The sequence below is a fragment of the Theileria equi genome, chromosome 1 (genome assembly GCF_000342415.1).
Source record: "Theileria equi strain WA chromosome 1, complete sequence".
In the NCBI taxonomy this organism is placed as follows: Eukaryota; Apicomplexa; class Aconoidasida; order Piroplasmida; family Theileriidae; genus Theileria; species Theileria equi.
The window spans coordinates 2079495-2104216 of record NC_021366.1 but is presented as its reverse complement, the minus strand read 5'-3'; the positions used below and the strand labels follow the sequence as shown (position 1 = coordinate 2104216).

The 24722-nt window shown below is 41.5% G+C and overlaps 8 protein-coding genes across 8 annotated transcripts; all 8 read right to left on the bottom strand.

Moving 5' to 3' along the window:
- Positions 1–411: 411 nt before the first annotated feature.
- Positions 412–1173, bottom strand: BEWA_027420 (signal peptide-containing protein; the record flags this gene model as incomplete). The annotated part of the gene is made up of 1 exon (XM_004829502.1): positions 412–1173. The coding sequence occupies one exon, from the start codon at positions 1171–1173 to the stop codon at positions 412–414; it is 762 nt and encodes a 253-aa protein (XP_004829559.1).
- A 174-nt stretch (positions 1174–1347) lies between these two features.
- Positions 1348–11598, bottom strand: BEWA_027410 (hypothetical protein; the record flags this gene model as incomplete). The annotated part of the gene is made up of 1 exon (XM_004829501.1): positions 1348–11598. One exon carries the CDS (start codon positions 11596–11598, stop codon positions 1348–1350), a length of 10251 nt encoding a protein of 3416 aa, XP_004829558.1.
- Positions 11599–11757: 159 nt separating this feature from the next.
- Positions 11758–13302, bottom strand: BEWA_027400 (hypothetical protein; the record flags this gene model as incomplete). Its single annotated transcript, XM_004829500.1, has 1 exon — positions 11758–13302. Exon 1 carries the CDS (start codon positions 12898–12900, stop codon positions 11758–11760), a length of 1143 nt encoding a protein of 380 aa, XP_004829557.1. The 5' UTR covers positions 12901–13302.
- Positions 13303–14544: 1242 nt separating this feature from the next.
- Positions 14545–15442, bottom strand: BEWA_027390 (hypothetical protein). Its single transcript, XM_004829499.1, has one exon. The coding sequence runs from the start codon at positions 15285–15287 to the stop codon at positions 14565–14567; it is 723 nt and encodes a 240-aa protein (XP_004829556.1). The 5' UTR covers positions 15288–15442; the 3' UTR covers positions 14545–14564.
- Positions 15443–15653: 211 nt separating this feature from the next.
- On the bottom strand, positions 15654–16304 carry BEWA_027380 (hypothetical protein). Its single transcript, XM_004829498.1, has one exon. The coding sequence runs from the start codon at positions 16120–16122 to the stop codon at positions 15754–15756; it is 369 nt and encodes a 122-aa protein (XP_004829555.1). The 5' UTR covers positions 16123–16304; the 3' UTR covers positions 15654–15753.
- A 587-nt stretch (positions 16305–16891) lies between these two features.
- On the bottom strand, positions 16892–17623 carry BEWA_027370 (hypothetical protein; the record flags this gene model as incomplete). Its single annotated transcript, XM_004829497.1, has 1 exon — positions 16892–17623. The coding sequence occupies one exon, from the start codon at positions 17621–17623 to the stop codon at positions 16892–16894; it is 732 nt and encodes a 243-aa protein (XP_004829554.1).
- Positions 17624–19793: 2170 nt separating this feature from the next.
- BEWA_027360 (signal peptide-containing protein) lies at positions 19794–21314 on the bottom strand (the record flags this gene model as incomplete). The annotated part of the gene is made up of 1 exon (XM_004829496.1): positions 19794–21314. The coding sequence occupies one exon, from the start codon at positions 21312–21314 to the stop codon at positions 19794–19796; it is 1521 nt and encodes a 506-aa protein (XP_004829553.1).
- A 432-nt stretch (positions 21315–21746) lies between these two features.
- BEWA_027350 (hypothetical protein) lies at positions 21747–24446 on the bottom strand (the record flags this gene model as incomplete). Its single annotated transcript, XM_004829495.1, has 1 exon — positions 21747–24446. One exon carries the CDS (start codon positions 24444–24446, stop codon positions 21747–21749), a length of 2700 nt encoding a protein of 899 aa, XP_004829552.1.
- Between the last annotated feature and the right edge of the window lie 276 nt (positions 24447–24722).

The following is a 24722-nucleotide window of genomic DNA, read 5'->3' as shown; positions in this document are numbered from 1 at the left end:
TCTTCCATTATTACACCAGACCTTATGTGATCAGTGCCTCAATAGAGTAATATAGTCCTTTTCATTCCAATCATCCTCCCTCACAACCAGCTCACCGTCAGAAATACTATCCACGGAAGAACAAGATGAGTAACTATCAACACAGTCTTCAGTAGAAATCACTTCAAAGCCTTTCCTTGCACTATTATAGACATATGAGTTAAACAATCAAATGTGAGAAGTTTTATGTGCAATATGAATGATACTAACAAGTATGCAAGAATTCTTAAATATTAAAAACTTTTATACATGCATAAATGGCAGTAACCTTGTAAACTAGATGTCTTCTCACATCTTTAAATGTTAAAAGGGCATATCTTCTCATCTTTAAGCATTTACCATACCAAAAATTATCCATAAGGAACACTTTGCCTATGAGACTTCCATTGGAGTTTCTTCATCAAGACTTTGGAGTCTTTCGTAAAACTTTTCCTTGTCGACCTCCTTCCATTCTTCATTCACCTTTTCAAAATAGAGCACCTTGTATGCATTCTCCATTGCTATAAACATGTGTACGAGTTTAGGCTCATCCTTTGGTCCATGCAAGACAACGTGCTCGCATCTTTCAGAATCATCCTTGGCTTCCCAAAGACGTGATTCGTCAGCCCTGACAAGTTGTATCACGTACCCTGGCCAGGGCATGCAGATGAATGCTGGAATGCCAGATGGAGAGTACTCTTGCACGCTGAAAACTTCTTCAACTACGGGCTTGTTTACGTCAAGATCTCTGCACCGCTTCATCTTTTCAACCAGATATTCGAGGTCGTCAAAAGATATTGGAACCCAAGTTCCGGCCACCTTTTTGAAATAGAATGAAACGTATTTTTCTCCATTAAAAACATGAATGAAGCCCACTCTAAGATCTCCATAGAGGTAGTAGAACTTGAAGTTATAGAGCCTTTCCTCTGGATTATCGCTCTTTTTCCAAAGCACTTGATCTTCATAGTTGATCTGGGTAACCCTGTAACCGGCGGTTGGGTAGTAGGCTATGTACATGAATCCGTGCCAAACACGTGTTCCCATTCGATATGCGTGCCTTTGATCTTCTTTTGCAAGATCAACGGTGACGTCGACTATAGGGAAGCTTTCAGCCTTGTAGCAGAGAAACGGGAGTAGGAATAAAAGGTTTTTCATCATGTAGAATATTGCGATTTTATTATTAAATGGCAATGTAAATGGCGACATTGCAGGGTTCGCCAAATACTCTATTTGGATACCTGCATGCACAAATTTTGAGGACAATTATAGCGGATGGCACATAAAATTTGCTTGGCACATTTTTAAAGAATGCATATATGGAATAAAACACTAATAAAATTTACGCATAGTTGCCGTTTTCATACGCTTAATAAACGTGTTTGATTCTCTGGTGCCGTCCTCTTTGGATCCAGAATCAAAATTTGAAATGCCAAAATTCACTCCAGAAGCTTGAGGTTTTTCAAGCTGATCGCTTTCGTAAATGTGTGTAAATTGCTCCAAATCTCCAAGTAAAACATTAGATAGCCCCTCGGCCACCGTGATTAGCATGTTAACTGCTGCAAATACTGGACATAGAATGCATTGGACGAGATTTGTTGCGAGTTTCAGACAAATTTTGCCCCTTGTTTCTCGATTACCCTTTCCTCTTTTAAAATCTATAACAATCTTTTTCCATGGTCTCACAAAAATGTCGAGTAGGACTCCATTTATACCGAGCCAAAGAGCATCTAGGATGCCCAGTGGTCGTGCTCGCTTTCTACCCAAAATCTTTTGCAAAACATTGAGTACATGGCCCATACTCTGGGCAATTCCACCTACAATGTAGAGCACAAGGAATTTTACACCGTTTCCTATTCCAAACACAAATCCCTCCATGCTGGGTACGATTCCACCAAACTGTTTTGCACATGTAAATGGCTGAGTGACTAAAAATATGAGTCCCTTGCCAACTCCATAAATTACAGCAAACGAATTGGAAAGCCATGCTGTAGGAAGTGATTGCCTAATTAGTTGTCGAAGGTATGAATGTTTTAAAGAGTGGGCTAGTTCCCCTAGAGAAAAGACTGAATAACTTCGTTTTTCCGATGCAAAGTGAACACATACAGATGGTGTATCCAATGGTAAAGCATCTAAAAGCTGCAAGGTTTGCCTAGACAATTTTACATCTGACGTCCTTATAGCGAGTACCAGATTGATTGGCTCAATGCAAAAGTCTAAAATGTACACTGGGTGTGTAGCCTTCATTTCACTCCATTTTGGCTCAGGTCGTACCAATGATTCGCGTGCAGTCTCGTCAGTATTGATTTGTAGCTTTACCATTTCCAAATAGTCGACAATCTGCTCTATAACCCGCATTTCAATGTTGATGGAGAGCGGTGACGTTTTAATGTTTGCAGAGTCTACAACCAAAGGTGTATCCCTGCTATAAATGGACCCAGCTAATTTGCATTCCAAAAAGGACTCTTGCTTTGAATGTCTCTTGGCCAGACTCTTTAATATGACTGGAATGAAACCGTGTAAAAAGTGGTCAATGTGGATCGCCTTTATCATGAGATTGAGGTGGATCGTTGAAAGTGCGCCCGTGCTACCCTCCTCTGAATCGCTTGTGCCAAAAATCCTTTGGCAAAAGGAAACCGCGAGATTTGTAAAGTGTGCCGCTATAATAACTCTCCTCTTTCTTTTAAGGGTGAGGGTAATTCTTGGGGTTTTTACATTTATGGTAATGGATGACCAAGGCGTCTGAATTTCATTTCGCATAATTGCACCCTTGCACGCCTTTATCTCAGCTGCAACGTCTCTAGATTCTACAATAACAAGAATCCTACTACCATCATGTCTGAGTATTGTTGCAGTGTAAATTTCTCTATTCATTTCATCAAGAAGAAAACACAATCCAGACACTGATGCTGTGTGTATGGAAAATGGGTGTATTGTCCAATCAGATCCCGAATTCAAAACCTTTAGAGCAATCTCATGTTGTTGCGTAATCTTGTATGTGGATGGGACATAGTGAGTGATGCAATTTGGTGGTAAAATCCCAATCTTGTAATCAGCCTTCCCTCCAAACTGGACCTGCGAGTGTTCTTCAACCATTTTTGCCTCCATAGTTTTAACATTCTCCGGCACTGTATATGCCAGTGTATACCTTGTAATGTTTAGGACTTGATAATGTGACGTGTTTGGTATTGATAGGACAAAATAGTAACCATTGTAAGTGTATGGAAGTTTGCTCTCTGCGAATTTTCCAGAAATGACATTAACCTGTATTAGGATACCTCTTGATGCCATTGTCGTGTATGCAACATTTTCAGAGTTTAGCTCTAGTTGAAAGTTGGTAGGAACCCTTGGTGGAATAAGGGGAAACTTTGAGCTATAGTTTCCATTTTCCAACTTTATAACACACGCATGTGTGCAGGGAGTGTTTAGTTCACACGTTTCACCTGGTGTAATTACAAGGCAATTTGATATACCTTCCAGCTCGTTATCGTTGCCAAATTCTTCAATACCTCCATCCGCCGTAACTCCTCTAATGCAAATTGAAAAGGGGAGCTTGTTTACAAATGTAAAGAGGTTTGATATTACAACTATTTTGCATGTATTGTATGGGAAACTGGAGTAGCGCACTGTACATCCCAATGTTAAATTTGTACTATTGAAATTGGATGCAACTGCGCCAATTTGTGTGTTTTCCACATTTACATCATCCATGCTAATCCTCTTTGGGTTAGCAATACGACTTTTATATTGTATCTTGTCTTTGATATTTTCCAAAATAGGTTCGATATCAAGTGGTCCTTGAATACTGCTGTTGGAAAACGCATAGCGTTTGAGTATCTCTATAGGTACATTCAGATAAATTGGTGATCTCAAGGTCGTTGTACTGGTGAGATCCAATCGTCCAGACTGGTTTGTATGTAAAAATAATGACTCGCTAGTGTTTATAAATGCTCGAATACGAGAATTTGTGGCGTCCTGCAAATTACCATGGAGCTTGAAACCAGGAGGGATAATGTACCCATTTAACGCAATGAAGGAATTTGTAATGTTTTCAAAAGAGAATGGCCAAATTATTGTAATAGAATTTCTAGACACCTCAAATGTTGCTTGTATGCGCTTCATATATTGAAAGTATTCCTTGTTTTTAAAAAACTCTGTTACTGCATCCATTACCGGTATAAATGGTTTCTCAAGAGCCTCAAATTGACCAGCTAAGAACTTTAGCGGTTTGACAGTAGACGTTCTTCCAAAACTTGGTAAATTGAGAGAAAAGGTGTTTGATATAAATGTACAGAGTGGGTAAAATGCATCACTCATGCTCCTCAGAGGTGCTCCCTGGATGGCTACCCTGAGGAATATACGCTGCTCAGAGAATGGTATTCCCCAGGCTTCCCTACTAGAGAGCTTCTTTACAGCCCTATAACTTGTCATTAGTTGATAAATGTCGTCAGAGTCCTCTTCTTGTGCCATTATATTTTTTGATAGGGAAACATACAAAACTACATTAAAGGGCAAACTGTTTATAATTTTAATCATGGGCTCTATTGTTATTACAAATTTGTAATATACGATTGCATGATCATCCTCATGAGAAATTTCACTATATGCAAGACTACATTTAAAACCTAAATATCCCCTAAACTTTAGCGCAAAAAGACTTTGACTCTCCAATTCAGACTCGACAAAACGATGCTTATTCAATAACAAATGGAGCTGTGGAAATGGTATCTCATTTGTATTTTCAAACTGATTGGGGAACATTGGAGCAATCATTGGCATTATCCCATTTCCAAACCACGATATTGGAATATTTGCACTAGTGTATGCATTGATGTAAAGTGACTGGTACTGTTGGCTCGGTTCATTCTTTTTGGTAATTTTATACGCCAACTTTTTGAGGTAGCCAACCTTTGGGTCCTGTGAAATTATAAAATTTAAACTTGTGGAATTTTGTATAGAAATACTAGAAGAAACCGTTACATTGATTTGTGACGTAAATGGGTCAATGCTCGGTTCAACTAGGATAACATAGCCAGTGTTTGGGAATTTTAAGAGGCGAGGTGCATTTTCATATTTTCCCAGGAATAAAAATGTATCCAACTGGTCCCATCCCTTTGGCAAACTAGGAATTCCATAGTTTGTACCATGTATGTCACCGCTGTTGTTGAAAAGTCCAAGTAGATTCTTTACGTTGTTACTGTTCCCAAATAGCAAATTTTTGTACTCTTCCATTATCCACTCTCTTCCAGCTCCATCAATTGCATCTACGCTCGACCTTTTCAAAAAAATGAGTAACTCCCTATCTGGTACGCTAGTCACTGTTCCTGGTGGCATTGTCAAGACTTTATCGTAAATATTTGATGATATTCCACTCAGTACGCAAATTTCAATTCCGAGCGCATTGTAGAGGTTTATGCTTATGGATGGATCACATTTTCCAGAAAGTATTGATGATATAGAGGAAACGTATTGGAAAAGTTGAATGATCCTAGAATTTAGCTCAAGAACAATGCCGCTTATACACAAGTTGGTGACAAGCGATGGTCTATCAATCAATCCACCCTTTCGCAAAATTTGTGCAGTTACAAGTGTGTTTCGCAACATGGTATCCTCCAAACTCGAACTCATGAGAGATATATTGAACAAAAGACTAGAATCCAAAATTGTGTGAGATATTCCACTTGGAGCTCCATGAATAGCTTGTAATTTGGCCTCGTGCAAATTTAGGGAAATTACCAGATCATTTATACCAGAAACTAGTGTAAAGTGTGAATCCTGTGATTTAAACGATACTGTAATTTCCTTATCACCTTTTTTCCAAAATAGATGATTTATTGGCCCTATTAAAGAGAGCACAGATTCTGTAAATTTTACCGAGTTGTGATTTACAGAAACGTAGTCATTATATTGTACATTACACATTGTCTCTAATTCCATACCATGTTTGGAAAAGAGGTGGCGGATATCCTCAAATAGGCTATCCGAGCAGTGCATTTGACTTGCAGCATCCGGCTCATTTCGTCTCCTTGTCTGGATGAGCATATTTACAAGTCTAGCGTATGGATCAAAGAGTAGCGGTTTTAGATTCATGAAATGGAATATATTGTCCACTGTCAAGTGTACCTTGATCTTGTTTAACTGTGAAGATATATTGACCTTGTCAGCCTCCTCATCAATGTTGAGCATTCCAGCGTGTGTTTCAAGAAGCATCCTTGGTCCAAATTCTGAGCGATCCATAGTAGAGGGTCCAAGAGTGTCCATATGAAACAAGTCCCCCTTTTCATCCGCGAGCATAGTAACATCGTCGCCAATATTCTTGGCATGTCCCATGCAAATCCCTAGATATTTCATCTCAACTTCTCGTCTTTGATCACAAATTTGAAATGTTATACTTGACATTATCCCCAAAATGTTCAATACATTGTCATCTTCAGCGTCCATGCATGGATTTTCAATTCTGTGTGCTGTTTTCAATATTACAGGAATGGTATCTGGCTCAATATATTGTTTTGAGGGTCTCTTGTATTGTAGGAATTTATAGCTCCTTGCCTTTTCTATGCACTCTGTATCTGTGGAAGCTGAGGGATGTATCCATATTTCGTAAAGGTTTAAGCGGATGAGTACATCCTTTGTTGTTGTAGACGTGGGTACATCTAGAGCCGAGTCATTTCTGCTCAACTCTTTGGAACCCTTTCCTACACGTTTAATATCCTTTAAAACTTCAAAAAATGGCTCTAGTCCCTCTGGTTGTATTTCAGTCCTTGTCTTTTCAATATTACACTTGATTGCAATAGCATTTCCCCTACGAGTGAGAGTTGCGGACACTTGGGCTTTTAGTTTATGTGATGCATTATCTGGTATACTGCGTATCAAAAACTTGCCAACTGAATCAACAACTTTTATGGATTCCAGGCTAAAGTTTAGATGAGTATCCCTTGATGGTGTACAACAAGAATCCAAGACAATGTTTTGCAGGCTTATAGCGCAGAGATTGTAGCTGTCCTTAGAGGGCTCTAGAATTCCAGACCCCAGTGGAGATTGTATGGATACAATTTGCATTGCGGAACCATCATCCATTGAACGCGTAGTAAATCCAGCTGGTATTCTGTATAGGACAGTGGTGAGGTTCTCGCAGTGTAAAAAGGTCACCATTTTGATTTCATCAAAATAGTCCAAGAATGCATATCGTTGCTCCTCCGCTGCAGCCAAAATTGCCAAATCTTCCTTGTCCACACCCACTAAATCATCAGGCAGCATGTGAAGTCCTTGTACCTTTTGGCACCTGGATTCAACATTGAAACAAATTCTAGAAAATGTTCTGGGAATTGTTGATTTGCAGAGGATCCTAATATTTTCATTGCGGATCTCCTTTTCATTATGAGCAGATACGCTTGGAAGCATCTCTAGCGGCATGAGTATCCTTGTCGCAGAATCTAGAGTAATGGGAAATGAAACATCCATGTCTACACCAACTGAAATTGTGACAATGGCTGGTCCACCCTTGTCTCGACTCTGTAAAGCGCTGAAATCCAACCTCTTTAGCTCTTCAACAAGGGACATTATAGGTTCCAGGTGTAGTAGAATGGAGCAATTTGATAGGGACGCACTACCTGTAATAATTTTACACTCGTCTATTCTAGAAATTTTGAAATTGGCAGAAAGAAAGTCACAGTCACGACTATCCAAAGACTGATTAAAGTGCTTGAGTACATTGGCAACAAAAACATCTGGTTCAGGCTCCGTTGATACATCATCTAACCATTCCTTTATCCACTTGGCGTTCAAGAGCGGTGCCAAACGAACACCCATAGGCACTTTGCTTACAAATATTGGAACCAAGGCTTTTTGATTTTTAGCCCCAAAGCACAATTCACTGCTAGGAATCATTGCCCTAATGAGTTGACTGTACCAGTCTTCTTGAAGCAACGTGAGGAGCACATTTACAGCTTCTTGCCCGTTCATTCTTTCCACCTCATTTTGTCCATACACATCATAAAACCCCCAAAGCGCACAATGAGAAATGGAAAAATGGGCACGCTCTACATTGTCCTTTGGAACCATTTTAAATGCCAAGTTAATGAGGGAGAATGATAAAAGATCCTCAAAGTTTACACAGGTTAAAACATGCATCCTAGGAATCTTTAGAGAGAGATCCAAAGATTTTGCACGTTGAAAGCATGACAGCATTGCATATAGCTCCAACTTTATGCCAACTCCAAAATAGTGCAGACTGGAATTATAAAGAGAAATGCGCAAGGATAAATTCCTTTTTCCCCCTCCAGATTTCATGTCAATGCATTCTGCAATCTGTTTACATTCGTCTATAAAGTCTGCATCTATGCGGTGGTGAAAATTTTGTATCTCAACCTTGACATTTGCGACCTGCTGCGAACCATCTTCAATATACTCTATAAACACCTGTCCATCCTTTACCTCGTTTTCAGTTATTCTACAATGTACCAGGTCATCTATACAACATGCTATGAGTACATGAGTTTTATCCTTTACAAGAGTAGTACCACCAATCTTTAGCTTTACGCTCTTGGGGCTCATTCCAAACTCTCCATGTATATTTTTGATGGATGCCCTAAAATTCTCCAGATCCAATCTCGTATCGACGACCTTGATTAGAAACTTTTCCGCATCATCCACAACCTTTGGCCAACTCGTCAAGACTGATCCCTTGAGTGCATCTACATCCAGAGTATAATTTTGCATCATTTTAATGATTCCCTCGTTACACTCCGACTCCATTGCATCTTGTACATGGCCATGTCCACGTGCATATACAGAGTCTCCAACACACCCAAAATCCTTGAGTCGGTCTATAACCTTGATGAGATCGGCCCTCATGAGCAAGATTCCAGACTTTAACATTGCATCCACCAACTGATGCATAAATGAGAGATGGACATGTTCAATTTGAAGGGAAAATGTTTTTACTTCCTGCGCAAACTTTATTTCCTTTACACTGGCTATTTCGAGGTCCTCTGCCTCAACAAAATCGTCTGAGCTTGAAAGAGCTGCATTCACGTCTCCCATTGCAAGGTGTAGATACCTTCCTCCATCCTTCAAAATCTCGAATCCACTAGTTTTAATCAGCAAAACGTCTCTAATTTCTCCGTCAAATCCTTCAAATATAAAATCCAAATCGCGTGTATTTTTATACCAAACCTCTACAAGATCTGCAGGGCTCATTTTGATGGATGTAGAAATAATTGTTTCCAACTCTGCGGAATTCCGAATAACCATACTATCCACTTTATATGGGATTGCATCTATGGAAATTATAGTAAATGGATCGTTGACGTCCTCACAAAGTGGTTCCGCAATATCTTTGCAATAATCCCACTGGCTAAGGAGTGCATCATTTTCCAAGTATATCATCTCTGCATCTCGATCAATCACTGGTTTACTCGTCCCTGTTACAGTAGAAATATAGAGTCTCAATGAAATGTCCTTGAATGAACCCTTGAATATACTCCTGATTGGGCGCCTCAGTCCCTCTCTAATTTTATCCATAATCTCTGCATTCCCAACCCCTAGTCTTTCTGTACGTTCGTATAGGACATCCAGATTTATGTACCCCTTTTCAATATCCTTGAATGCATCGGGACCAACTGTTGAATAAAAGTGGTAGAGGGTATTAATCACAAGGTTCATTTTTGGCATTTGCAAATAGGTTGCCTTTACCGCATTACCGTATCCCTCAAAAGTTAGCTCCATGTCTTTCTCATCATCATTCGCATCAAATAACGCGTCTGGGTACACCAGTAAGCGGTCATCTAAAACGTGCCTAAAAGAAACCTTGGCGCTAAAACTACGCCGTTCGGCAAGAGCTCTAATCTTGGCATACCTTAAAACCGGCTTCGATATCATTATCCTTGTCCTTGAACACTTGTTTATCTTGGATTCACTAACAACTCTGAGTATATCCGTATGGAATATGACACATGGAAGGTGTTTCTTGTCCACAGTCACCCCTTCTATATACTCGTGTAGCTGTGAGGCAGAAATCATCTCAAGCTGAACGTTTGGAATAGTTACAGTCAGTCCACGTTCTCCTCTAAACCAAGATTGGTTGCCAAAATGGTTAGCGTTGCCATCACAGAGGGAGCACATGTCTTGGAGCAAGTTTCCAGTCTTGCCAAATGATTTTGAAATGTTGCGAAGCTGAACAACTATGGGAATAGGAGTAGCCTTTTCAAATTTCTCAATAAAGTCTGAATCCATGGCATGCAATATCTGCGGTTTTCCAAGTACGTTTACATATTTTCTACAGTCGTGAATACTTGGCATAGCATTAAAGTTCTCCAGCAAAAGGGCTCTATAGAATGAAACGAGCTGAATGTGTTTGATAAAATTGTAGAGCACCTCCATCCCAGCGGTGGTCATTGTGACTGCAAAGGGTTCGTACCTAATTCTCCCATCAAATAAGTATCCATAATTTGTCCCTCGACCCAATTTGTCTGAATCTGCGCATATTCCAATGTCCATTGATCTCAAGACGTCCTTTCCAGAATCCTTTTGCAGAGCAAGGGCAGAAACGTCCCACTGCTTGAACATTAGCGTAAATGTGATACCGGCACTAGGAGTAACCTTGTATACAGTATAGGGTAGTTTCAGTATGGATAGATAGCGCAAATTTGCATCCTTTACCTCATGTTCTATAGTGACGTCTGCCACATCTATTCCAGAACATCCAAGGCAGAATGCACTCCTTTTGACATTTAAAATGTTGGCAGCACCTTCATCATCTGACTCGAACATTTCATCACTTGAATGTGAGTAATTACTCAGCTCCTCCTCTGAAACAGGCTCAGCCTTACCCTCTTGATCCATCCAGGTCCCGCACTCATCAATTTCTGGACTGGTCCTAGATGTCTGCTTACTCTCTATAGTTCCCCAAGAGTCCATACTGGACTCCGCGTCCAGCTCCTCTTCACCATCCTTGTAGACCAAATGCCACATTTGAACTCCTCTACTCCTTACAAGCAGCGCAATGAGCAAAGAATCCAAAATTCCTCTTCTCTGATTTGGTTCAAGGACGGGATCCCCTGGATCCATACCAGACAATTCCACGACATCTGCGCGTATTACAATTGAAAACGGCTCACTATGCAGGACATCGTCCACCAGAGTCAGCTTTACATCCCTGACTGTAACGCATAGCGCGTTTACTACCTTTGCGATCTTCTTTTTCGAGGGCTTTGCCGCCTTCGCTAGGTCCTTGAGCTTCTTTCTCTCGAAGGAGGACCTCGCCAACTCATCCTGGAACTCGCAGAGATGCTTGGTGCGTACCACAATCTCCACGCCCTCGACGTCAATCTTCAGCGAGTCCTTTGCAAAGTTTTTGAAGAAAGACGTCCATGGACACTTGACTACGACCCTTGAAATGTTAGACTTTACCAAGGAAAATGGTACTGAAATGCTTTCAAATAACACATCTGGCAATGGCACATTTGCCAAGTGAATTTCAGGGTCAGTCAGCGACGTTACACACAAACGGTCCAAAGGTATCCATTTCTCCAGCGTCTGTCGCCCAAAGATTCGAATTAGGCGATTCAAGATCACTTGTAACATTTAGACGCCAGTGTGTGTAAACATTTTGCTTCTGAAGCAGAATCAGGTGCCTCCAGCACTTTCCCCTGTACCACATTCTTCTAGGTACCTCTCCTCCATCCGCGCACCATTCCAGGTACCCCTGCCCTCATACACATGCACATGAATAAATGTAAAAATTTAAGACTCTTGAGGGTATGCAGGCCACAACGTGTATTTATAGGCGGCATCGTCTCCAGACTTTGCCAAAATGTGCGTCTTCCACGAGTCAACCAACTTGTCCTCCTCCATTCCAGGGAGCTCCAGCGTATAGGCGGCATTCTTGGCGTCGTTCCCACCAAGAGACGGCGCAAAGCTATTCTCACGACTAAAGACATTGCCAGGACCAAAAACTGAGTCGTCACCCAGGAGCTTTAAACCAGCCTTGATGACCACATCAAACCAGCTGTCATCTTCCGCGTCCTTGTGTTCTGCATCAGATTCTTCAACATCCTTGGCCTCTCCATTCTGATCAGGCGCCTCTTGTGAATGAACGAGTGGAGAACATGTTGTCGAGTTTAGCGAAATCGTGTCCAGTGCTCTCCATTTATCCAAAATGGAACCATTGTCGATAAAGGTTTTATTCAACGCCTCCAAGTTTGTCAAGACTGGTGTTGCAACGCCAGACTTGTATGGAGGGAGAACTGGCGAGTTTGTTGGTGTGACAGTGGTCATGAAAGGCGTGTCTCCATACTCGCACTGCACCCGTTCGGTCAATGGGCCGAATTTCTTGAAATCCTCCGCGAGCATAGCAGTGAGATCATCTGCCAAAATTCCCAGTGTGGACTCCAAAATTGTGGAATTTGGCTCAAAAGTCTTAATTGCCTTAACTTGTCTCCTGCATGCGTCAATTGTCATGCCAAGCTTTGGTCTGTCAATTCCCCTTCTAACGATTGGAATGCCCTGTTGTCTAAGTTCCGACTGCGAATGTGCAAACGGGCAATAGTAGCCCTTGCAATTGGGATAGTTCATACACATGCGTGTCTTGTACAGGTCTGGATGGTACAATTGCTCTTCCTTGGAGTGCGAGAACTTGCACCTTCTTCCGTAATTACATTTTCCCTGCAACTGCATTTTGTTGTCCGTCCTAAAAAACTGAATGTTCGGACAGAGTTTGTAATCATAGGCGAATTGCAAAGGGTTCCTGCGCGGCCATGTTTCGCTATGTGACATGTTACAGCGACTGCTATTTGAGCAGGTACCCTTGGCGTACAACGGACACTGCTTCGTCCTAAACTCTATCAGGTCCTGGCCACTCAGGCACACGTGCTCGCTTTCCGTCATAATGTATCTGATCGTGCAACTGCAATCTCTCAAAAATTGTGATAAACGCAATAGCAACTGTCTTGGCTCTATCGCCTGCAGTATCGACTTGCAGGGCAGCTGTGAAAGTCTCCTTTACCTCGTTACAATCAGTGTATCACATAAAAAACGCCAATGCTACAGAATCTCTGCCTCCTATGCTACTGCGTTATTATAAAATCTGTTCGATTCGTACCATCACAAATTAACACACACAAAACGTCACGAGTTGCGATGTAAACTGAAAAGTCTCGTCCCTTGGAACTTGCAGATGGCGTACATCAAAAGTGTACTAACATGCACCAGCAGCTGAGGGACCATGATCCTGGCCATGTAGCTAACCATTCACATTCTCATCGAAAGAGTTAATATGCGAGACGATAATTTGCCGAATTTCGGAAAGAAAAAGGGCAAAAAACAGCTGTCTATCGGCCCTTTACGACCTGCGGTGGCCAAACTGTCTCCCAGTTTCCAGATGCACTGCCAAGAGACGCAGAGGTTCTTTTTTGTACCAACAATTTTGTCTCGAAAAAGTGTGTGAGATTCCGAGGCTACAAAGGCCACTTTACGGGACGCCGTCGCCGGGCGCCCGCCGCGACCCGATGGAAGCGCCAGTGGCCCAGATCCCAGATTTTCTGGTCTACAACAAAGTAAATGGGACAAAATGGGAGAAACGATGTTTAGAGGTTGCAAGTGTGCAGTTTAAGCCAACGTGGCAGGAGATGGAGGCTTTTGCGGATGGGGTACCTAGAATGATGGACAGGGGACAAGGGTACCTGGAAGAATGAATGCGAACTATGGAATAGTAAGCTTTGGCGGTCCTCCGACCATAGGGAGGATGAATGGTTGTCTATGAGAATGAAAGTTTTCCGCTGTATAGAGAATGTGACTTGCCTATGGATGAGCAAGTGGCAATAGGCCGTTACCCAGTCCGTAGCTATGAGTTGAGTAGTAGCTCCCAAGTTTTGCAGGACTATGTATGGCTCATTTCGGATATGGTCTTGTATAAATGCTCTAAAAAGCCCATTTATACAATGTTGGAGGAGTAAAGTACCACCACGAAAGTAGACGGACATGCATGCAGTGTGTAAGTACATGGTTAAGGACTTGTGATTGGCGCTTGCGGAGTCTACTCGGCTCTTGTAAAGTTTACCTGGTAGTTTTGTGTCCATGTTCATCGGCATGAGCTGGTAGAGATCCACCATCTTGTGCCTCTAGGCTGGGAACCGGTCCACCTCCAACTTGGTCTCCGATTCACTAGCTCCTTCACTACCTGCACAATGGCAAGCAGAATTCCTAATATGGACAGAGATATGGCACCTGCAAATGGAGTGGGAAGAATGATTTGCACTCCCCAGGTGGAATGAGCAGAATTGGTCCGCTTCGTGAATAAACTTGGAGATCTTCTGTAATGACCTGGGATCCAAACCCATCCATAACGGTCGTAAATTTCATGTTACCGAGTGTATACTGTCCATTCAGCATGCAAGTGCTCTTGCGGAATTTTGCCCTTAGGTAATTTCCGGTCCATTCCTTTTACAATTTAAACACCTCTCCGAGATAGACTAGAGGCTACCACGTAATAGTACAAACAGATATATAAAGTATAATACAAGTTCAAAAAAAGTGTGCTCGAAGAGAGCAAATCATCTCCAGAATATTAATCGATTCCACTTGCTTGGAGCTGGAGCAACTTCTTCTACTTGTGGCACATTTGGCTTTGACAAGATACTTAAATCTACATCCATCTCTCTACATCTTCTATCAAAAACAGTTCTACTGGTCATTCTCCATTCTCCTTCCACCTTTTCACGGTAGACATAACTTGGCTCAGCATTTCCATACTTTGCCTTAAAGCGCAAAACGGCGATTTCGTCATTAAATACAAACTCAACGGAGGTGCATTCATATTCTCCTATTACACTCGGACCTTCCACAAGTACCGTTATTTTAATATCCTTTGGATCGAATTTTTTAATGGTTACTCCATTCACCTCATGCTCCAGAATGTCTATTGTCTCCGGGTCAGGGTTCAAAATGTCAAGCGTGTTTGGAGATCGCGGAACCGGGGGAGGAGCGCCAGAGAAAAGTGCTGGCGCCTTTTTAGCCAGGGCTCCTCCGGTGGGTAAATCTTCTTCTGTGGCAATGGCCAGATCATCAGCATTCTTATCATACATTGTTCCAGTTGAAATATTCTTGCCTTTCTTTTCAGGATTAGGAATAGTTACAACTGATTCTAGGCTTAAAACGGGTTTTGGAACCGACGAATTTTGTTCAGATTCCATAATATCAGCGGTGTATACGCTATTAACTGGTTTCTTCTCATTAGCACTCTTCCATTTTCCATCAACCTTCTTATAATGCATCATCTCGGATTGGGAATCCCTTGCCCATAGATAAAGAGTCAGTCTCCACAAGTTATTCTTGACACTAAAGAAGACGGCTGTGCATTGAAATTTTCCGTAGGAGTTCCACAGCTCTTCTTCGCCATCAGTAACTCTGGTGAAGTGTGATCCCCTGGGAAAATATGCCTTGTAAACCGTGTCACTGACTTTTCTGTCATATTCCCTTGCTAAGTAAGGCGATGGACTTGAAATGTCCAGAGATATAACTACAGGCTCTTTCGGCTCTACATTAAAATCCTTAAAGTGTTTGGCGCTAGTTGGTCCATCTGCTTGTACAGTGGACTTTGGTGATTTTTTGGTGCTTGTGGCCTCTGCGTTTGGGCTATTTTTGCCAATATGTGTGTTTGCAGCCATCTCAAATTTCAAATTACCGGCTTGTGAATTGTCCGAATTTTCAGTCTCCTCTGGGTCTGAGTCCAGATATGGTAGGTCAGGCCAAAGGGTAATATCCTCCTCTAAAACTTCCTGAGGTGTCGGAGGAACATCCTCCGTCAGTCTCTCCATGGAGGCGCTGGACCTGAGTTTCCAGGGTCCATTCTCCATTCCTGGAGAGACAGCCGTGTTTCCTCTTTCCGACAAGTTTTCCAGGGAATAAGTTCTCCTCACCAAATTCTTGTTCCTCTTCGTCATCTTCTCCATATAGTCCTTCTCGGTAATCTCTTCCCAGCGGTCGTTGGTCTTCTCGAGACAGATGATATCGCCTGCTCCAATGCCCTGGAGGTGTATTCGAAGCAGGAACGTGCCTCCGTCCTTGGAGAAGAGATACGAAGCCGTGCATCTCCCATTCTCCCTCTGGCATCCAATGGCTCCCGGCTCTTCCAGGGTAGCCAGCGAGAGATTTCCGTCCGGACCATAAGTTTCGGCAGGAAAATGCTTCCCAGGTATATCTGCGGCCGCGATCCCAGCGCCGTGGTCCACGAGAATGGGACCTGTGGCGGAAAAGGAAGAGATTGGAGCCGAGATACCGATGGTAGGATCAGGGCCTTCGCGAGTACATGATGCAGCTGATAAAACTGTCCACAGTACTGCCAAGACCCTCATCTTTGGTGTTCATTTAAACTATTCCTGAGGGGTTCCGGGCTCCATCCAGGCAATTGTTCTGGGGTCTGCAGTGAATGGTATCCCCCGGAATTCGCAGTTGATTCCAGGATCCACACATGCCATCTCTGGCCACTTTTCCAGTTGTTTGCAGCACCTCTGAGACTCGTGCAGAGATCATACCAGGAGACTGTCCGCCATTGCGAGAGATATTGCCAACCTGCTTTCTCCAGTAATTTCAAGGGGATCAGAACCAGGCATTTTGGGCACTTTGAAATGATGTATATCGGTAGGGGTACGTTTGTCTCTCGAATGAGGGTGCCAGGCGCTCCGGTAGTCTCTCGGCCTAGTAGCAATTTTGGACTTTCCAGTCTCATTCTGGACGCCATAGAATAGTCATGTAACGTATTAAATTAGGGTTATGGTTGTGCATTGCTCTCTCTTCAGTCGCTCATACTACGCATTACGCCATCGAGAGCATCATGCTCACTACTCTCTACTTTGCATCTTCACAACCGGTGCACCTACCGCTAGAATGGGAGTGGAGTAAACTCAAAGGTCCTTCTTCCGCCCTCAAACAAGTCGCCGTATCCGACGTTCTCCATGCTGTCGTACAAAAAGTCTTCTCTCAGCTCCGTTTCATACCCCCTCTTTTCTCCATTCCCTGCGTCTCTATTGTGTCTCTCCATGTCGATAACATCTTTGCGGAATAGGTAGAGGTACTTGGTGAACTCGTCAAAGTTCTGGTACGTCTTCTTGATCCTGGTGCAGTACCTCTTGAATTTCAGGAGAATCTCAATCTCGAATTCAGCGTTTATCTCATCCCCTAGGAACTCAATGAGCTTGGCGTGACGATCGAGCTCCATGGAGGTTACAAACTTGACGTCTCCGTCCTGCGTGCAGGCCTTATTGAGACCCCTGGCGAGACATGCATCCATATCCCCGTTCATGTAACCAATTCCGCGACGCAGTACTTCATCCTTGAGCTTCTGCACGACCTCCTCTCTGATCTCCTGGGATAACTTTTGCTTCAGATCAACTTCCCTGATTTCTGTGACGTATATGATCTTCTTGATTGCTCCCGTTTGTTCGAAATTCTCCCTAGAGAAGTGAAACGTCAGCACAATTACGATTACTGTCGCAAAAATACTAACTAGTGCACATATAATAGCTCTCTTGAACATGGGAGAAAGCCCAATTTGCTCTCTATTTTCACATTCTGACCGATCTTCACTCGGGTAAACCAGTAGTCTAGACGCCATTTTGGTCTCGGCGTTCGATTGGCGACTGAGTTTGCGTTCCAAGAAATGAGGTTGTCTTTAATCCTGAATTGGTCTAAATTGTGTATACAAAGTGTTCCCTAGCAGCCAACAGTCTGTGGTGGCTCGGAAGATGGCATGGCATAAAGCAACCCAACTGCATGCAAAGTGAATGGATGTGCAGGTGTATTAGATTGATCGCAAATTTTATGGTATTTTACTGATGGATTAAATTATGATTAATTCGCGGATTATACATGGACAGATCTGCATTTCTGCGTCTACATTCGAGATCAGTGCGACGTGTCTAGCGTATCATAGATGGCAGTTTCTGGAGAAATTGCAGTGACTATAGACCATTATAGAGGTCTAATATGTGCTATATGTTTATTTTAATACTATGGATGGGGTCTAAGGTGTTGCTATGGAGCAGTGCTCCTGTCAGTGTCTCTTCCTTGGGAGACATTAGAGAGTTTAGCATGCGCCGAAATGTAGCGGACAATCTGTCCTTGGCAGCTTAAAGCATCCATTTACATTATAAATACTCTAGTTAAACTGGCAATGGAGTTAAAAATGCTACCTACTGTACCTATTCACATGTAGAGACATGAATGACAAATTAGGTTCATAGACAGTTACATAGATGGTCATCTATCAAGAGTTGAGTTAGCGTATCTTTAAAAGGAGATTAGTAACATTGTTGAGGGTTACGGTTTTATTCCTGGCGCTTTGGCGAATAATCCATATGCATTATAAATATGCCCTTTGACCCTTGATCTCTTCTGAGATCCTAAACTTTCTCTCTTTTCATCACCTCAGCTTCATGTACCAGATTTATGTGAGTGTTTTTGAATTCTCCATTCTAATGCTGTTCTTGTGGAAGAGGTACTTTCTCAACGTTCCCTTGTCATACCAGTAGATGCTATAGCCTTCACACTACTCTATTAACTTGGCGAGCACCTGTAGCTCTGCCTTGAGCTTTTCTATAATCTCTAAAACATGTCCATCTTGTATATTCGGTTATTTTTTCAGGTCTTTAGACTTTAAATTAGGTTTAGACCTATACAAGGAGACCAAAGTTGGAACTGTGATTATTATGGCCAAGAACAATAAAAAGCCCAAAATAATGAGTGCAAGAGTTCTTTTGTATACCTTATCTCTGTCGTCACTGTTGATAGTTTCGTTACTATTCTTTACATCTAACATTTTCGCTATTTACCATTTAAAAGTCCCAAGAACAAGTCTCAATTATAGACTGAAAACACCGTGCATGCAGCAATGTTAGTATACTAAATAACTCCTTAGACTTTGTACTTATGACAATTAAACGAAGGGACGAGACAGAGACGTAATTTGCAGATTTTACGGACAGAAGATGCTACGGAGGAAACCTTCCTTTTGAGCTATAGAGACAATCTATAGATTTTGCATATGGTATACTGGAGTTTAAGAGACTAGATATACATTATAGAGTCTTGTATCATAGGCCAGAGTGAAAAGAATTGTCCCAAGCGGTAACCCTGAGACACTCTACACGACCCATTTATCTACACATTTCGGAATTTATTTAGAAAGAACATTTTTATGGCCACTGAATCTCATGGAAATCCATATGGTAGGCCCATTAATTAGTCCTACAAGAGGGTGTGAATAAATGGGAGCGGAAGGATCATGTAGCTGTAGATTTGGTGCAGAATGTCTGTAGGTGTAATGTCAAGATTTAAGACTTGTTAGTGGTTAGTCGAAATTTTATGTTGGAACTTTAAGGCGTATTTTAATCTGGGTCTCTCAAGGCTTCCAAGTTCTCCCCAAAATCATTTATCCCTTTCCATTCACCGTTTGTTTGTTCACAGAAAGTATGTGAATAGAGACCCCTGACAAATACCTGGACCAATTAAAGTTTCCATTCTTAAAAACTGCGATAATGAGTCTATCATCATCTAGATACAATAGAGCCGAATAGCATGATTTATCATTATCTTCCCATAGTAGTACACCATCAAAGAGTGAAGAGTCGACTTTGGACTTTAGATATGGGATCTATTTGATAGGTTTATTGTTCTTCTGAACTACTGTTTGTTTATTTTGTTCCTTCTTGGCAGGTTGTCCACTAGGAGCTACAGTTTGTTGACTACCTTGTTGAGCGGCTAGGACTGCTGGTTTATCAGCAGGATCATCCTTCCCTATCAATGTCCTGAAGACAGAGCCACTTTCCACCAGAGAATTGGCGGTAGCCTTCTACTGTCTTGCCATCATTTTCTCTCTTGAATCTATATGAAGCAGCTACTGGGTCATTGTTTGGTCCAAGGTAGAAAGTAGCTACTGAACATGAATCACCAGCATTTGGAGCTTGCCATAGTGTTTCTTCTCCGTAAGTGAGCTCAGTAATAGTAACTCCATCCTTAGCCTTTAACTTAAGAACCTTAAAGTTATCCTCCTCTGCTTCCTCTACATTAAAGAGAGTAGAGTCAACCTTGGAGAGGAGATCAGCTATGGAAGTGGGCTGAGTAGTCTCCATCTTTTTCATCTCCTCTATCTTCTTGTCAAAATCAGCCTTCTTTTCTATACTCTTCCATTCATTACCATTCTTTTCAAAATAGAGAAACCATAGATCAAAACTGGTACAAACAAGCATACTTGTTAAGGAAACATTTCCCTTTGATTTAAACTCACAGGATATACATCTCTCACTTTGGCCGTTAGGATTCTTCCATACTGATACTCCTCCGTCTTTAACTTCATTAATCCATTTATTTGGGAGTGGAGTGTGTCTCTTGACATCTATTCCAGATACTATGAAAGTTTTCGTATTATAAACTGTATTGTCCTCCTTGGTAATATCCATGGAACTTGTAGTAACCTTTGTTTCTGCATCCTCAGAGGGTCTATATGAGGTGCATATGCCTGTAATTGCGTTGCGGTTACAGACACTTTTCCATTGGTTACCGCTATATTCAAAGTCTTTGATTTCCGTTTTGTCACCATTCTTTATATAAAGGGTGCAAAAACCTCCTCTTCTAGTGTAAAAACGAGCACAAATACACTCTTCATTACCGTTAGCCGTCCAAACATCCTTTGTACAGGATACACTCGTAGTCTTGAACTTTGGGAATGCAACAGTGATTAACATTCCATGTGCATAATACTCATAAAAGTCAGCCACATCATCTGAAAGCATCATGAATTCTAGTCTCATTTTTTTGTCTACAGATTCTAAAAGGTCATTTAGTTTTTGAGAGAATTCCGGATGTTCTAGTGATTCCCATTTCCCGTTTACCTTCTCAAAAAAATGAGGAGTAATTTCATTGGAGGATTTGACATTAATACGACACAGGTGGACATTGTCCTTGGAATATGTAAAGACTTTGAGGTGTTTTCCACCGTCTCCTACAGTCCATATTGTGATATTTCCTTCCTTGACAGTCTTAGCGGTGACATTATCCCTCAATGTGTAACTCTTGTAGGTAATCCCTTCATCATCGTATTCAACGAAGATGGCATCATTATCATTAGGTTTCTTACTCACATCTATAGTATCAGGTTCAACAGGCGCAGTCTCTGTAGCTTCGGCTGGCGTGGTGGAGCCACTAACTTTTGCCGCAGCACCTTTGGAATCCTCCGCCTTCTTACCATTTCCAGCTCCCTCACAGAGCTGATGCAAGAAGATAAGACAGATGAAGACAAGAATCCTCATTTTAGTTCCTGTAGGATAATGAGTAGATGAGTGGAGAAGGAAGAAGAGTAAACAGAATTCATGGGGTGAAGGAAGAAGAATGTCGATAATTAGATCAAGAATAGTAGATAAATCAGGGTATTTTAGGAAAATATAGATTCTCAGAGCATAAGAAAAAATTGTACTTTCTAGGAATGTCTTTGGGGTAACCTAGATGCATTAGAACCTGATCCTAGTAGACAAAGTAGATTGAAGGAATAAGACTTTTGTTGAAAGAATAAATCAGTATAGGAGGGTAAAAAAGAGAGATTTTGGAGTAGTAACGATTGTCTCGACCAGATTGGAGATTTTTAAGATCAGTATTCTTAAATGAATCATACAGTTTGTCAATAGCTCCACTTTTAAGTTCATTAAGCAGTTTATCTAGTCCTTTATCAGTACTATCTTCAGGTTCTATTTTATTGCATTCATCACCATTTTTGTATCTATACCAGCAGTTTTCATAACCTTGCAGTAATGGGAGTGGGAATCTTTATTTCTCCTAACCCAAGGGCCTCCTTTATAGCGATTATAGAGTTTCCATCCTGCAAAACAAGCCAAGGCAGATGTACCAAGAATGCCTGTAGGCACTCCAACTACAATATTTAGATTAGAGTCTTTAGCTTCTTGAGGGTTTTCATGAGCTAGATTATGTTCTCCATGACCAGAGGCTAAGGCTTGTTGAGCTTGAGATTCAGTGAGAGCTCCAGACGTAGATTCTTCAGCAGTAAGTTGAGTAGGTTGACTAGTAGTAGTTTCAGAAGAAATAGCAGCTTTAGGAAGATCTTCAGATTTACCTTCAGCAGTAGGTTGAGCAGGTTCTTCAGCTTGTTTAGCATCAGGAGCTTTAGGAGCAGCAGGAGTCGTTTCAGGTTCGCCAGAGTCTTTTTTAGCTTCTTTACTAGCACTATTAGGAGGGCCAGCAACAAAAGTAATAGATGGATTAGTAACAGGAGTATCACCACCTAGTTCAGAAAGAGAAATTCCCCTAAAACTAAGTAGAGGTTTAGGAGAAGCAGATGAATATTCATAAGTATATCCAGATATAGTAGTAGAGGGAACAGGAAAACTAAATGGACCAGGAGCGGAAAGAGAAAATCCATCAAGATATACTCTAGATGGATCAGCAATAAGATGTTTTAGTCTTTCACCATCAATAGCATCTTCAGCCATTTGAGCCACAGGAGTACCTTGTAGGAGAATCTTTGTTTCAGACTCTGTATCAGGAACTTGGTCAGATAGATCAGCACATAGTTCATCAGGATTTTTTTCTTGAGAAGATTCTTGAAGAATAACGGATTCTTCCTGTTTCCCATTTTTAACTTCTTCTAGAACAGCCTTGATACCACCAGCTTCTCTATTAGTAGTCAGAACTACTCCATCATTGTCTCCTCTAGTTTCATCAGCATGACCATCATCAGAGCTTCTATAGGAAACAGCTTCAGCAGGAATAGGTGGAAATTGTGGCTCTTCAGATTTAGGTGGTATTCCAAATAGAGAATCAGAGGAATTATCGTCAGGTGGAGAAGGACCCAAATGTTTACTAGGACGGTAGAGTTCTTTCTCATGCCATTTTTTCCAGAGTTCATTAGTTATAATTTCCCATTGACCTACACATTCTTCGATACCTCTTTCCTTTGCTAACCCCTTAAGCTTTGCCTCAATATAGGTTATAGCGTTCCTGTCATGAGGTCTCCTACCAGTTAAGAATATCTCATTCCACTCATCGCTAGTTCCTCGCTTCTTTGCAAACCACTTCCCATCATTACTGTCCTTGGAGGTGATGTGTAACAGTAGCGGATCCTTCAGTTTACAGAGTGAAAAGTAGACGACAATGTTAGAGACATTCAGAATGGGAAGAGTAAGTCCATGGATCACCTGCTCACGACCATCATCCACAAAACTGGTGACTGTAAAAGGTCCATTTCCGTACTGATGTTGCATAGCAGTGAATCCTGAAAGCGTCGCATGGTCTGTATAAGGAAGAAGATATACTGCACTGGGACATTTTTGACTTGTACAGTTCCAATTCGAGCAGTACTGATTGTAATACCAGGCTTTATGAGAGACATCTATTGTCAAAGGACGGAAAAGTTCGCACTTAATGATTTGTAGCTTCTCCTTAAGTTCATTCTGAGGAAGCTTAAAACTACCCCAATCAGTACTAATATTATTTCGCATCATCATAGTCCATTTGCTATTGTCATTTTTATTTGTATTTCCATCATTACCAAGATTGAGTCTCATCATACCAAAGTCTCTAACAGATAATTCCATCGCAAGGGGCTTTGCACGCTCCTTGTCTTGGTCCCAGTAATATACTGTCACACCCTGATCATCATCACCATTAAGCCTAAGGGATTTATATTTCTCTTCAAAAGAGGATTCCTTATATTCGAGAGTATATCTCTTGTAATAGAGGGGCAGTCCTTCCTGATCATCTATGAATCCATATTCATCCTCCAGTAAACATTCGTGCTGGTAAGTATGTTGGTATTTCTTGTATCCACTAAGGCTAGTATCATCAGTAACATCTTTAACAGTGAAGAGAAGATCACTACTTCCGCAGACACAACCATAAGTATCTCTCTCACTACTTCTATGAATGTCAAGATCATGTAAAGTGTAGGCTTTGCAGGTAAGTGCATTAAGCTCATTCTTTAATTCTCCAGTTGACTTATCTCCATTGAAGAACTTTTCATAGCCATCATCAATTTCATTCCATCTGGTGTTTATTTCCTCTGAATTCACCTCATCATTTTTCTCATACACAAATCCATCTCCATTGATATCTCTGAATACAAGGAATATGGGATTCTCTATCTTACTCTCACCATTATCATAAGCTGTATAGTAGTATACCGTCACAAATTTTACTCCATCTGGGTACCTATCATGAAAGTCATAATCACCATTCGGCCAGTTCACTATAAGTTGTGTTCCCTTCCATGCTACCTTAGTAATATTTTCCCTACCTACTATATGAGTGCATGATCCGTAGTCTTCTATGCCAGTAATACTCTCTTCATGCTTAGCAGTTAAATCTGTGCCATAGGATACTATGCATGAACAATATGGACCACATTTTCTGGATATGTCCACTAGTATCGTCATTCATGGTCAACTCGGCTGATTCTTCTGAATGTTCCAAATGCCAATGTAGTAAGAAACACAATCATCTGCAGTCCTCTATTCCAACATACCGCCCTAGTACTTTACTCAATCAGCATCAGTAGACAACCATTCATCCTCCTTCACAACTAGCTCACCGTCAGAGAGAGTATCCACAGAATGAGCAACTATCAATACATTCACAAGAATCTTGCGAATACATTCTGCCATCTCACGTCATTCCAAAGTCCAGAATAGACATGTCAATGCCGAGTGTAT